Raw genomic sequence first — 13866 nt, 5'->3', positions numbered from 1 at the left:
AGGCCCTAAGCAACTTGGTGACAACCTGTCTCAAAAAGTAAAAGGAAACAGGGATGTGGCTTACAAAACAAGAAATGATCTGACATGGAGGCTGAAAGGACACTCGCAGAGTCTACGAAAAGTCCATAGATCATGCCACACCCTGGAATCTCACACAAGAGATTTATTTTCAGTAGCACAAGGCAAACCAACAAGGCTGTCCCTCCGAGGACAACAGCAGTGGGTTGGCACTCAGAGCAGATTTATAGCCTGCAAGATGAATTTCATAAGCTGCTGAGGAGCTGCACCATAAGCTGGGTGGGATTGCTCATTTAGCAGGCACCTGTTCTACGGGAAGTTAAGCAGCCTTGCCTCAGAATCCAAACTTTGGAGCCTCTAGATAAAATGGCTCCCGACCTATAAAGGTGAATCTGATGCCAATAGAGGACATGACCAGGAACCCCAGAAACAAATGGAGCAGGAGTCTGGGGAGGTAGCTTTTTCTTGTAAAACCCTCTGGCCAGCTGACCTACACAATTTGAGGCAGGTGGGAGCAAAGGAGCTGGAGAAGCAGAGCCACATGGGAGGTCAGGGGATGCTTCTGCAAGACAGAAACCCAGGAGCCAAGCGCGCGCTTTGTCTGGCGGAGTCCCAGGAACAAAAGAGTCAACCACATGAAAGCAGGTGAACTTTGTAGCCAGTGGGCAGACAGCACACGGCAATGCCTTCAGGCTCAAAGGGAAAATGAACCTAGAATTTTTACACAACCAAACTGTTAAGCACAAATATAAAAACAGAAGCAAAGGTTCAGTAAATGTGTCTGCACGCATTCTGAGAATCATTCTCAGAATCTGTTTTAGTAAAACCAAGAAAACAAAAAGGAAGGCCAAAAGCCAAAAGGGAGTGGGCCTCAGCAGGAACTCAGAGAAAAGGGATTCCAGGGTCACATCTATGCTGCAGAGCTGTCACCAAAAGCTCAGTCCTTTGTCTCCAAGTCCAATCCAATAATGAGGACGGATGTTGAGAAAAAGGAAAAAAGTTTCATTGGCTTTACTAGCAAAGAAGCACAGGAGACTCCCATCCCAGAGGCTGTGATTCTGCCGGTCAGCAGGAATAGGGGGCTTTTAAAGGGGTGACTCAAAGGGTACACTCCAGGGTTCTCGGTTGGAGTTATAATTCACTTGTTAATTGGGGAGACTGTATCTGAGATCTGCTGGAGGACTTCATTGGTGTGGTGGGTGTGTGCTCAAGGACAGATGGAAAAGGCTGGGGAAGAAAGGTAATCCTGTTTCCCCTGAGATTAGGGAAGGGGAGAAATTAGGAACAGGGATAGAGGAAGAGGAAGAAATGTTCCATTTAAAAATAAGTCTCAGGCTGGGGCTGGGGAGGTGCAGAATGAGACAGACATTATTACCCTGCGTGCGCATATGACACACTACGGAGGGACTCCACATCAGGCACAGCCAGAGCAAGCAGGAGTTGTGTTCCATTTGTGTACAATGTCAAAATGCATTCTACTGTCAAAAAAATTCACTGAACTAGACAAAAGGGGAATGAAGGGAAGGGAGAAGGGATAGTAATAGAAAAAAAAAAAAGCAGAATAAATTGAACATATCTTAACTATTCTCATTTATAAATATATGGCCAATATAAATCCATATCATGTACAATCACAATAATGTGATACTAATTGGAACAAGTTCTTCTATGTATAATATTTCAAAATATACTGTCATTTTTAAAAATTGAAAAAGGAGAACTCAACCAAGGGTACTTTGCATGGAAAATTTAAAGTGCCCCTAAAAACTGATGCAAAAAACCAGCTACTTATGTGTAAAAATTTTAACAGGAATTTAGGGAAGAAAAAATTTGTAAGGGTAATAAATGCATGGAAAGTATATGATCTCACACATAATAAGTACATAATCAGAGAAACATAAACTAAAATAACACCACTTTGGCACCTATTGAATATAAGCAAAATTTAAGTGTAAAAAAATTCCAAAATGCTGATGAGGATTTGAGCAACAGACATTCTAATGCAATCATCTTGGAGAATAATTTGGAAATATTTAGTAAAGATAAGTTACAGTGTAGCAATTCCACTCTCGGGGCATACTCTAGGTCAGTAGTTCTTAAACATTTGGTACCAGAATTCCTTAAAACTTTTAAAATTTATTTGAGAATAACAAAGAGCTTTTGTTTTTGTGGGTTTTGTCTATTGATATTTGCCATATTAGAAAACAAAACTGAGAAATTAAAAATACAACGTACTGTCATTTAAAGGTCAATAAAAGATCCACATTAACGTTAAAAAATAACAATCAGTCTTGGGTCTGGCACAGTGATGCCTGCCTGTAATCCCAGTGGCTCAGGAGGCTGAGGCAGGAGGATGGAGAGTTCAAAGCCAGCCTCAGCAATGGTGAGGTGCTAATGAGCAACTCAGTGAGACCCTGTCTTTAAATAAAATACAAAATAGGGCTGGGGATGGGGCTCAGTGGTTGAGTGCCCCCAAATTCAATCCCCAGTACCCACCACCCCAAATAAATGGCGGGCTGCAGTTGTAGCTCAGCAGTAGACACTTGCCTTGCCTGTTAGGCACTGGGTTCAGTCCTCAGCACCACATAAAAATAAAAGTATTGTGTCCATTTACACTTAAAAGAAATGGTTCAAACTAAAACAACAGAAGATTGAAAAAAATTGTCTTAGAGAAAAAAAATTGGATTTATGTAAATAGTGTAACAAGAAAATGAATCTTTGTGATAATGGAACAGTCACCTCATCCTCTCCCCTGCCAGTGACCTCATTTATTCCGAAGTCATGGTCTGCACCTGACCTCGTAACAGTGGTCCACTTTATGCTTTAAATATAGCCTTGCTGCTCTCAAACGCTGTGACTTATTTTTAAAATGGACATGTTTCTTTTTTCTTCTCCCCCTGTTCCTCCCTAATCTCAGAAGAAACAGGATTACCTTTCTTCCCCAAAGGCAGAGTAGTCTGTTCCTGAGCACACACCCACCATGGGAAGGAAGTCATCCAGACTTTGGGGATGGCACCAGCAGATCTCAGGAATGACAGTCTCCTAAATTAACAAGTGATCACAACTCCAACAGAGAACACCTGGAATGTAGCCTTTGAATCACCCCCTTTAAAAGCTCCATCAGCCTTCGGGATACGAGTCCCCTGTGTTTCAAAAACTCCCCCTCCTCAAAACCATGGCCTTGTTATTGGATTGGCATGGGGAACCAGGACCAAGCTTCCGGCCTCACCCTGAGGCTCTCCCATCCCACCCTCCTCCAGCTCAGGAAACACATTCGTCTAGTGGAGGCTCCTCCTATTCTTCTGACTAGCAGTTCACCACAACATCAGTCTCTCCTTTTTGTACTGGTGATTGAACCGAGGGGTGCTCTACCACTGGGACACCATCCCAGCCCTTTTTGTGTATTATTTAGAGACAGGGTCTTCCAGAGTTGAGGAGGGTAGCTCTGAGCTCTGATCCTCCTGCCGCACCCTCCTGAGTCGCTGGGGTTACGCCTGGTAGTTTGTCATCGTATTTTTAACACCCTCCCCCCCAAGTAAACTTTAAAAATGTCATTCAAAGCTGCGCCAGGTGTTACATGCCTGTAACCCCCAGCACTTGGGAGACTGAGGCAAGGAGTATGACAAGTTCAAGGCCAGCCTCAGCAACTTAGTGAGGCCCTGTCTCAAAATTAAAAAGGGCTGTAGTGTAGAAAATTAAAGGGCTGGGCATGCAGCTCAGTGGTACATGCTTCTGGATTCAACCCCCGGTGCCACCCCTGAAATTCACTCGACTGGGCTGTAGCTCAGCAGTAAAGCATGCACTTAGCAAGCAAGAAGCCATGGGTTCAATCTCCAGCACCGAAAATAAAATAACGATGAAATTTAAAAACGAGAACACACCAGTGGGAAGACATTCAAGTGAAAATCTTACCTTTGACTGGGGTGCAGCTCAGGGTAAGACACTTGCTCAGCACACAGGGACACCCAGCCCGCCAACGAAGCACCAGCCCGTCCTCTCCTGAGAGAGCGGATCTTAATTCACCATCTTAGTGGACAACCACAACAGAGTATCTCATATTCCTTCCTTTATTTATGGTTTTGGTTTTTTACATTTAACTTGAGTATAAAAATTGGCTTTGACCCAAATCTCCTCTCTTTCCTGAGGGATGAGGTTTTGAAAAGCTGCTCAGGGGGTGACAGGCTGTCCCCTCCCCAGAGCCCAGGCCAGCTCTCCAGGCTCTGCCCATGTCCTCTCCGAGCCAGTGGCCTGCAGCTGCACCGTGTCAAGATGTCTTAGGATAATGTCTGGCTATTCCTGCTGCTTGCTTTCTACTTTAATTTTAGAATCAGCCTGTTTTCCTTTTTTTCTTAGTGGGGACTGAACCCAGGGACTGTCTTTATTTGATAGTCTTGCAAAGCTGTTGAGACTGGCTTGAACTTGCCATCCTCCAGCCTCAGGCTTCCGAATTGCTGCGGGGTGTGGTGTGGGAACAGCACATTTCACTTCTTGCTTTTCACACAGCTATTTCCCTCCGTTACTAGGAGTTTTATCTTCTTTTGTTGCTAATGAAAGCCCAATCTTCCATGGTCTGACTGAGTCTGCAGGAAGGCTGCTGACTTTCCTGTTACTTGGGGTCATAGCTTTCTGTGTGCTTCTCTTGGATTTTCTGGGCATAGTTTTCTAGTCTGCAAATAATGTCACCTTTCTAACTTCACAACTTTTTTCTTGACTGTGTTCCTTTTCAGTTACTTCCTCTGTGCAATGAGTTAACCACAGTAACTTTATTAAAACACTGGCTGATGCTGAAAATATGGGAAAGGACAGCTGTTGGTGGGAGGAGAGGCCCAGCCCAGCGCTGTGTCTGTGAGGTTCTGCCTCTCCTGTTGCTGCTGACAGGGGACCAGGAAGGGACAGGCACTGGAGAGCATGAGGGCTTCCCTTTACTGGCATGTTAATAATTGAAACTGCTCAACAGTTATGAGGAATGTGTACTTTGCATACCAAAAAGTTTTATTAATGTGATTTTAAGGCCAATTAAACTAATTTTATTCAAAGTCTATATTAAATTACAATATTAACAATCTCTAGACACAATGAACCTAAAATATAAGAATAGAAATAGAAATCTATCTGGCCTTTCATAGACCTCATATAGAACTCATAAATGGAAATTTACAAATATAGAAATGATGATATTTAAAGAGTAAGGATTTTAACATGGGAACCCAAAAGATGTCATATTTTAAACACGCATGTCTCAAAAAGGGAAAATCCTTTAATAAATTTAGCATAAAATCAAATTATATAAACTCGGTATATTCCAGAAAATATTGCTTCAAACACGATACCATGATCAAAATTCCTTTGGTAGCTTTTAATCACAATGAAACATGGTACTCTAAAATGGAAAGTACTTTCCAATGTTCTCACAAGAGCATCTTTGTCATTGTCACCATAGTAACGTCTCCACTCAACTCTCATTCCACCTCCCGTGTGTGTTCACATGTAACCAGGAACCAACAAAACCCTTTAATCTCTTGACAAAATGACCACTGTGTCACAAGGTCGGGACCGTCAAGTCTGCTAGGGAACTTCCTGCAGGGTGGGGCAGAGAACAGGGCAGTCCCAGCTCAGGACCGGAAAACCAAACCAACCAAACTATCTATCGCGGTAATCACACAAATACTGCAAGTTAAGGAACCAAACGCAGGTGCCCGCCTCAGAAGGAAAACAGGGGCCCAGGCCCAGCCCTCAGCAGAGGGCACACAGGTCCTCGCTGTAGGCCACTGGCTGTGTGCTGGGCTCAGCGTGATGACACAGGGACCTCGCTTGAAAGCCCGATTTATAAAAATCCGTTGCCACAGGTTAGACCTCTCTGGGACCCCCGAACACGGACGCAGGGTTCTGGCTGCATCGCTGAGCTGCCCGATGGGACCTGCTCTTCCCAGAGTCCCCAGTGGAGGCCCCTGTTCTCACTCTGAGGCTTGTCAACCGGAGCACTCTGGGACTTCGATGCAGCATGGAGGGTCTCTTCATCGTGCACTCGGGACCACACACACACACGCACACGCACACGCACACACACACACACACCAACCCACTGGCGGCTCCCTCCAAAGAGCGGCAGGACCTTGTAGAGGACTCCTGTCAACTACCACCTGCGTCCGTCCAACCTCAAAGTCATTCCACACAGAGCAACGAACATCTAAATGCCTAAGAGAACTAGAGAAAGAACTGGAGGGGAAGGATGTGTCACGTGAAGACCCTGCACCCTGGGCGAGACGGCCTGTCGTCTCCCGCCTGGTGAGCCGAGGGTCTCCCGTGTCCAGCGTCAGGCTCCTGGAGCGAGTGGGCTTCGCCACCCTGCAGGTGTGTCAGGCCACGTAGTGGTACTGGTTGGGACTGTCCTTGTCACGCTCCATGTAGTCTCTGTCTATCAGAGACTCGATTCTCTTCTTCAGGTCTCCAGGCTTGAAGAGAAGACAAGAGGGCTCCTCAGTACAGCAGCACCCACCCGCGGACGTGCCCAAGGAAGCACATGCTCATGATCCCCAGAGGACACCTATTCCTAAGTCACCGACAGTCACAGGACACACAGCACCCCTCACGCATCGCCAGCTACGAGCAGGCCAGCTGCAAGGCGCCCACAGGGAAGGAAACCTGATGGCCTGGGAGGGCACTTCTCCTGGGCACTCCACTTGGTTACTGTGTGCTCACCACGGGCTGTGCCTACAGCGCAGACACAGAATCCCGGTGTTCCTCTGCCAACAGACGGTGACCACCTCAGTGAGCCACCGCAGGGAGGGTGCCACCACACCTCCCCACCAATCGAGGGGGATCTGTGCTCGTGTCTCTGAGCGCCAGCCCGGCTCAGGGCGGCACTCTTGTTTGCCAAATAGTGGACCATTCCATTCAGCAGCAGGCCACACACCCAGGTACCTATGAAGCAGACCTGGGAGCCCGGCTGCTGCACCCCACACCTGCTGCTTCCCCACAGGCGGTCTGTGGGCCCAGGGAGAAGCACTGGCCTGGCAGGGGGGCAGAAAACAGTTCCATGGGCTCTGCACCTCAGCTGAGCAGCACCTCAGCTCCCTCTGGGACCCGCCTGGTGAGGAGGGAGGGTAAACCTGCATCACAGAAGCAGGGGACTTTGACCCTCTGGCAGGCCCAGGTCCAGAGCTGACACCTTCCGGGGTGCTGAATGTGCTTCCTGACTCACTTTCCGACCACTTTCGTAATATCTGCCTAGCCTACCCCATGTCCTGAACAGGGAGGAGTAGCTCAGGTCAGGGGCGTGCACGGTGCAGGGGCACAGCCCAAGGTGACTTGTACACACAGCAGCATGAGCCATCACCAAGGCAGTTCCTACGTGCTGAGTGAGCCACTATCATGATTCCTATAGGATCCCCTCCACTGCGGAGAAGGGCCTTCTGCCTCTTCCTCCCCACGGGGTGGCAGGTGTGCAGCAAGCCCTCACACCCCACTGTCCAGTGTCCCTGCTCAGGGCCTCCTTGTGCACCACGCCCGTAGAGGCTGGTCAGGGCCTGGACATGGGGCAGCACAATGCCACACACTCATCCAGGCTACCAGGGTTCTGCTGTGGTTTTGTGTGCTGGGGGAGCCCCAGGCCCTTGTACACGCTAGGCAAGAGCTGCCCGCGGAGCTGCACCCAGCCACTAAAGCCACGGAGACATTTACCTTGACTGGAAACTTCAGCTGGTTATACAACTCAGAAACTAGAAGATTGTGACCAAGAGTCTTTCTCATCTTCATGATTCTGACTATAGCAGCATCAATCTGGTATTGCCTATCCTGAAACACTCTCTCGGTAGTGCTCACTTGTTCTTCAACCTGTGCAAAGACAGGAACAGAGTGTGAAAATGTTTTCTGTGTTGTTTCATGTTGTTGAGTTTGACAAGTTTTGTTCTGATGTAAATCAAGGCCAGACCTTGGATAGACCCTCTTTTATTAGGTGTTTTCATTTGTTCTAGGAAATCAGCTTCTTAGAATGGCACACTCAAAAACAAAAGTTGAAACTAATTTTAAAGTTAAGTTTTCCTTATCAGAATGTTCAATCAGCAGTAAACAAAGCACCAGGGCTTATGACACAGTGAGCTTTGCCTGACACCAGGAGCCAGACCGCAGCCCAGGGGTAGGCTGCGTGGCCACCTGGAGATGTGAAGAGGCATGGCAGGTTGGAAGACTGATTCTTGATTTAAAGCAAGCTTTATCAAGTAAGGATTGATTTTTAAAACGAGTGTGTGTGGGGGGGGAGAATTTGAACATGATAAAGAACAATTACTAGAAACAAACAGTAAATACCACAAACAAAAATTAAAAACATTACTTAAGTGGAACACCCTGTCGTATGCCTATAACTTCTGCTGTTCAGGAGGTTGAGGCAGGAGGATCGCCAAGTTTGAGGCTAGCCTGGGCAACTTAGCAAGATCCTGTCTCAAAATTAAAAAAATAAAAAAGAGCTGGAGATGTAGCTCAGTGGTTGCACACCCGTGTTCAATCCCCAGTACCCAACAAACAAAAACAAAAACCCCAAAACAAAAACAAAACACTATACTTAAAAGGGTCTACCTATGCAACTGAGAACAAACTGAAAAGATATACTAAGAAGCAACAGATAAAATGATCATTATTTTTAGATGAGCTAGAAAAATCTAAGAAAATCAACTGAAAAACCATCAAAGCTGATGAGAATTTTATAAAGGGGCTAAAGTAAGAAAAATGCACAAAGATAAACAGTGCTGATCTACACACACTAATAACACCATCAGAAATGTAAAGAACAGAGACCCCGGGAGGGGTTATGGCTCAGTGGTGGAGCGCTTGCCTCGCACCCGTGAGGCACTGGGTTCGATCCTCAGCACCACATAAAAATCAATAAATAAAATAGGGCTGGGGATGTGGCTCAAGTGGTAGCCGCTCGCCTAGCATGCATGAGGCACTGGGTTTGATTCTCAGCACCACATAGAAACAAAATAAAGATATTGTGTTTGCCTAAAACTAAAAAATAAATATTAAAAAAAATAAATAAATAAAATAAAGGTATTGTGTCCACTTGCAACTAAAAAATATTAAAAAACGAAGACCATCCTGCCTCTTGCAACTAAAAAATATCAAAAAGCTGGCCATCCTGCCTCAGCTCTCTGGTGGCTTGCAAATGCTTTACGGCCTACGCTTAGTCACAGCCTGCAGAAAGCCGCCATCACTTCTTTAGGAAGGGCTTTGCTCCCTGTACTTCTCTACTACCACAGTGCCCTTGGCTGAATGAATCGTCTATGTGCTGGACAGGACGGCTGGGCATAGCTCTGAACGGATGGCCGGATCTCCGTGGTCACAAGAGCTCCCAGCGCCAACAGGAGGTGCGAGCTGTGGTCTGCTGAACGAGCACACATCTGCAACTACTGATCGGCATGAACCAGGAAGCTGAGGCCTGTGCACACGAGAACCCCGAGAGGGGACCGGAAAGCTGGCGAACGCAAGCTGAGCAAGAGGACAATGTGGCTCTCAGAGTTACTGTGAGGTCAGGGTTAGAGGAGTAAGTATATCATCTAAAATGCTGTGGGGGTCAGGGTGTGGCTCTGGTAGAGCACTTGCCTAGCTTGCGAAGTGCCCTGGGTTCAATTCCTAGCACTGGGGAGAACAATAAAAGGAATTAGGTGCTGGCTGTGAAAAGAGATCAGCAGAATCTGGAGACAGGATTGAGAAACTGACCCAAATGCAGGAACCTGACACACAACAAAGGTGGTAATTCACGGAAGCCATCCCAGGGTGACATCAGAAGGGACCAGTGGCAGGGGTCAGTGCACAGAAATGGTACGCATGCAACGTTCCCACAGTAAGAACAGTGTGTGACAGGTACGTCACAGAAGCCACTGTGGGATCACACACGTGGCAACATGGCGACTCGACATTTGTAATCCAGAGCAGGCGGAGGGTATGTGCACCCAAATCTGTAACAGATGCCCTTAGAGGTGGAAACCACCCCACAAAATCTAGGCCGGGATGCTCACTGCACCCTTGGAGGGCATACAAACACAGAAAGTGTCTGGAAAAGACAGGCAGCAGTGATGGACATCTGGAGCACGCTGCTGAGAGAGGGGGCCCTCCTGAGAGGCCCAGGTAGGTTCCCATAAGGTTCTACAGGAAGTGAGACCCACAGAGATGTGAAAGACCAGGAGTTGCCAGGGCAGGGAGGAGCTGACAGGGCAGAGGGCAGGCGGGCAGTGACACCACTTGACACAATACTGCAAAGGTGGACCCAAGGTAGGGGTCAGTACAGACCCACCAAAGGCACAGCACTGAGGGCCAACCCCACACAGGCTGTGCACGTGGTATCCAGGGATCGTAGCTCACTCACTGTGCCAACTGGGGTGTGGATGGTGGGGAGGCCACGTGGGGCAGGGAAGGGCATATGTGCGAAACTTCTACACCTGCCTGTCAATTTTGCTATGAATCTAGAACGATGCTAAGAAAATAGTCTTTCAGGAAAGCAGATGCACATGAACACACCAGGCCTGCACCAATTCAACACCTTTCCAAAAAGGACGTCTATTTCCCTACACTTGCCACCCTGGAGATCACTAGACTTCTTAACATTTTCCCCACTCACGTGAAAAATGGAATACTACTTTAATTTCAGAGGATTATTGATGTGAGTCAACATCATTTTACACTGTGGCTGGTCTCAGGTGTTTCCTTGTGAATGATCTGAATGTACTTCCTGTCTGGCTTCCTGAAGCCTCCCACTGTCAAAGCCAGAGCTGGAGAGGTACCTGTGGGTACCTGGGTTAATCAGAGGTGTCCTCTGTCCTCGCGAGTGGCCCCGCCCCTTCATGAGAACCTGGCATACATCATGCAGGTTTGGCAGTCACAGGGCAGGCAGTGGCTGGAACTGCCCCCCATGCGGGCTATGGGGTACTATGGCAGCAGTCCGAGAGCTGGGGTCTCGAGTCCGTCTACACCACAGACACCCGAGGGTCTGCTCCCTGCTCAAGCTGCCACACTGTCATGGTACCACACAGACACTGGAGCAGGCTCCTGCCCCAGGCCCAGGTACCCAGTTCTGAAAAGCACCTGCTTTTTGTGCCAGGAGAATCTGCTGCCACAGAGCTGACCCAGCACATCACCGTGTGAGTGGGAATGGCTGCTGTTGAACGGATTTCCAAGTTCCCTTCTCATGGAGACTATAAAGCTCACGAAAGCTACGTGAAAGTAAGTGCTTTTATAAACACAGAATTCAAATTAGTTTTAGGAAATGCTTTGGACCTCTGTCTAGAATCACTATGAAAACCAACGATCCCTTGGTGAGCACCAAGTAAAACGAGAGTGTTGCACATACGGTTTCCTTCATCTGGATCTGGTTGATCTTTATTCTAAACAGCTTGTGCTTGAACTCTGCATTGAAGAGGAATTTGTCCCCGTCCTCCACCTCCTTTCCTTTGGGACTTTTGATCAGGACACGCGCCTTGCCACAGGCCAGGGACTGCAGCGTTCTTCTCAGTTCACTGTCCTCTGCAAAAGCAAGCACAGGGCGGCATGAACCAAGGAGAGCCTCGAAGACGAGCCAGAGACAGGCCGCCACCAGCTCCTGCAGGAGCACGGGCTCTGGGACGTCCTGACAAGTCTGCCTACCTATCCCGGTGGCCATTTTTATCTCCTCAAAGCTGAATCCATCTCCCTCGTTGAACATGAGCAGCACCAACGTCTGGAAGAGGGACACCTGGAACTCTTTCTTCCCCTGTAAGAAAACAGAATCGCTGCTGCAAGAGCTGCACACGGGCACCCAGGCAGACCACAGAAGAAGCATTTTGCTCTCAAACTTTTTGTGAGGGACGAAGAACTCACTAACACCACCAATTACGAAGGAATTAGGTCATGGGTTGTAAAAGAGTAAAACCACTATTTGGTATTGCAGTTTACAATTCTTCTCTTAAATTCTTTTCTGAAGCAGTGAGAAAGTTCTTCCCTAAGTCCCACTGAGCGGAAGGGCATCGTCCCATTCTTCCCTAAGTCCCATTGAGCTGAAGGACACGTGCCATTCTCCCCTAAGACCCACTGAGCGGAAGGGCATCGTCCCATCTATGGCTAGACACACTGCTGACTGGTGTCTAGCAGCTACTCTGCCATCCAACCTTCTCTAGCTATGGGGCCTCTTGGTGGCAGCAGGAATACCTGAGGCCAGAGGAGGGAGGAGGCTCACCTGGGAGGTGGCCAGGGAGGGTGAGCAGGCAGAGCTCCTCCCTACAGGAGCACAGGGATGGCTCTGCCTGGGTCAGCCAGGGCCATCCCCCTGGGCTTGTCCCCAACAGCCCAGAGTGCTAATAGCTGAGCCTGTCCCCGCTGAGAGAGGCTGCACTTCTGTACTGAGGGGACGGGGACAGAAGGAGGGGCTGCCAGGCCACCTGGTAGACCAGCTTGGCCGTGTGTGCAGTGGCGTGGTGGCCTACAGTTGTGCAGCTGGCAGAGGCCGTGCCCTAACTGCAGCACACTAGCAAGGCAGAGGCTGGGGTGGCAGATGAACACGTTACCCTCAGGAGCAGGTGCAAGGACGTGCGCAGATGGACTAAAACCTACGCGATCACGCACAGACGAGCATGTTGTATCAGCTGTGCAGAATAGGAGATGGGGACTATTTTGCATAGTGTAGGTGACCGAGCATCATTTACAGAACTGAGGTACGATTTGCACACACAGGGACTCCTCCTCACCAGCCTGCCTTCTGTGTGCCCTCCCTTCCGCTGACCACTCTTACCACAGTGGGCACTCTCACTCTAACTGGAGTGATCCAGGAAAGACCGTCATTCAATTGTCAAAGAGCCCCTTTGGGGCCCGTGGGATATGTCAGAACTTATTTACTGGCTTGGCACTTTAAAACAAAAGGAAGAAAATAAAGGAGAAGAGCAGGAAGAACCCTGGAGCTGGAGGGCGGCAGCGGCGCAGGCCACTTAGAGGCTGGCCGAGTGCTGAACTGCTAGATGATGCCCCATGATGCCCCTCCCCTTGTTTCAGCCAGTCCCTTGGTCAGAAGTGACATCTTACTGTATTTTTAATTTTTTAAAATTTTTATCCATTTTATGTGGTGCAAAGGATGGAACCCAGTGCCTCACATGTGCTAGGCGATGCTCTGCCTCTGCACTGCGCCTAGCCCTCCTTCCTGTGTCTGAATTGGAACCCTTTGGCCAGCCGAGAAGCAGACGCACCTCCCAGTCTCTGCTTGTTCCAGTTACACCAACGCTGCCCATGACGGACTGGAACATCATACCAACCCTTAACTACTGTTCAGCTCACAGACCTAGAAAACCCGGGGCTCAATTGTGCCAAACAACGTTTCCTTCTTTGCTATCCAGGTTCAATGACAATTTAAACAGTTCCATGAACAGCCAGGCGTGGTGGTGCACGCCTATTACTCCAGTGACTAGGGAGGCCAAGGCAGGAGGATCACAAGGTCCAGGCCAGCCTTGGCAACTTAGCAAGAACCTGTCTCTAAATAAACCATAATAAAAGGCTCGAGAATGTGGCTCCGTGGCAGCGCTTGCCCAGCATGTGCTAGGCCCTGGGTTCCATCCCCAACACTGCACGAACAATGCAAAGTGAAACGCCGTGAGGTAGAGAAGAACTTACCTCCTTAAACTCTGCTTTTAAAACGGCGTGCCCCAGCGTGGTCTGCCACTGCAGCTTCCGTCCGCTGTGCTTGCCCAGGTAGAAGGCCTTGAACACCTCCTGGAGCCTGACCATCTGAGGGCACGGAGACACGGGCAGCCTGAGCACACTGGCTGACCACCGGCCACTGTGGAGTCTCTGCAGTCTCCGGCAGCTCAATCAGAGTGCGGCCCTATGTTCTCAAAGTTA

The 13866-nt window shown here is 48.6% G+C and overlaps 1 protein-coding gene across 2 annotated transcripts in view; it reads right to left on the bottom strand.

Moving 5' to 3' along the window:
• Nucleotides 1-5255: 5255 nt before the first annotated feature.
• The window catches only part of Cul4a (cullin 4A), a 32011-nt gene continuing 23400 nt past the window's right edge, over nucleotides 5256-13866 (bottom strand). For both annotated transcript variants that reach the window (XM_027938918.3, XM_027938919.3), the window contains 5 exons: nucleotides 13639-13752; nucleotides 11650-11755; nucleotides 11357-11529; nucleotides 7699-7851; nucleotides 5256-6470 (listed from right to left, as the gene is read on the bottom strand). In XM_027938918.3, the coding sequence (XP_027794719.1) occupies nucleotides 6375-6470; nucleotides 7699-7851; nucleotides 11357-11529; nucleotides 11650-11755; nucleotides 13639-13752 (642 nt within the window). In that variant the 3' untranslated portion in view covers nucleotides 5256-6374. The remainder of the gene's footprint in view (nucleotides 6471-7698; nucleotides 7852-11356; nucleotides 11530-11649; nucleotides 11756-13638; nucleotides 13753-13866) is intronic.

This window comes from Marmota flaviventris, chromosome 4 (genome assembly GCF_047511675.1).
Source record: "Marmota flaviventris isolate mMarFla1 chromosome 4, mMarFla1.hap1, whole genome shotgun sequence".
NCBI lineage: Eukaryota > Metazoa > Chordata > Mammalia > Rodentia > Sciuridae > Marmota > Marmota flaviventris.
Note: the sequence above shows the minus strand (reverse complement) of the source record. Positions and strands in the feature narration are given on the sequence as shown.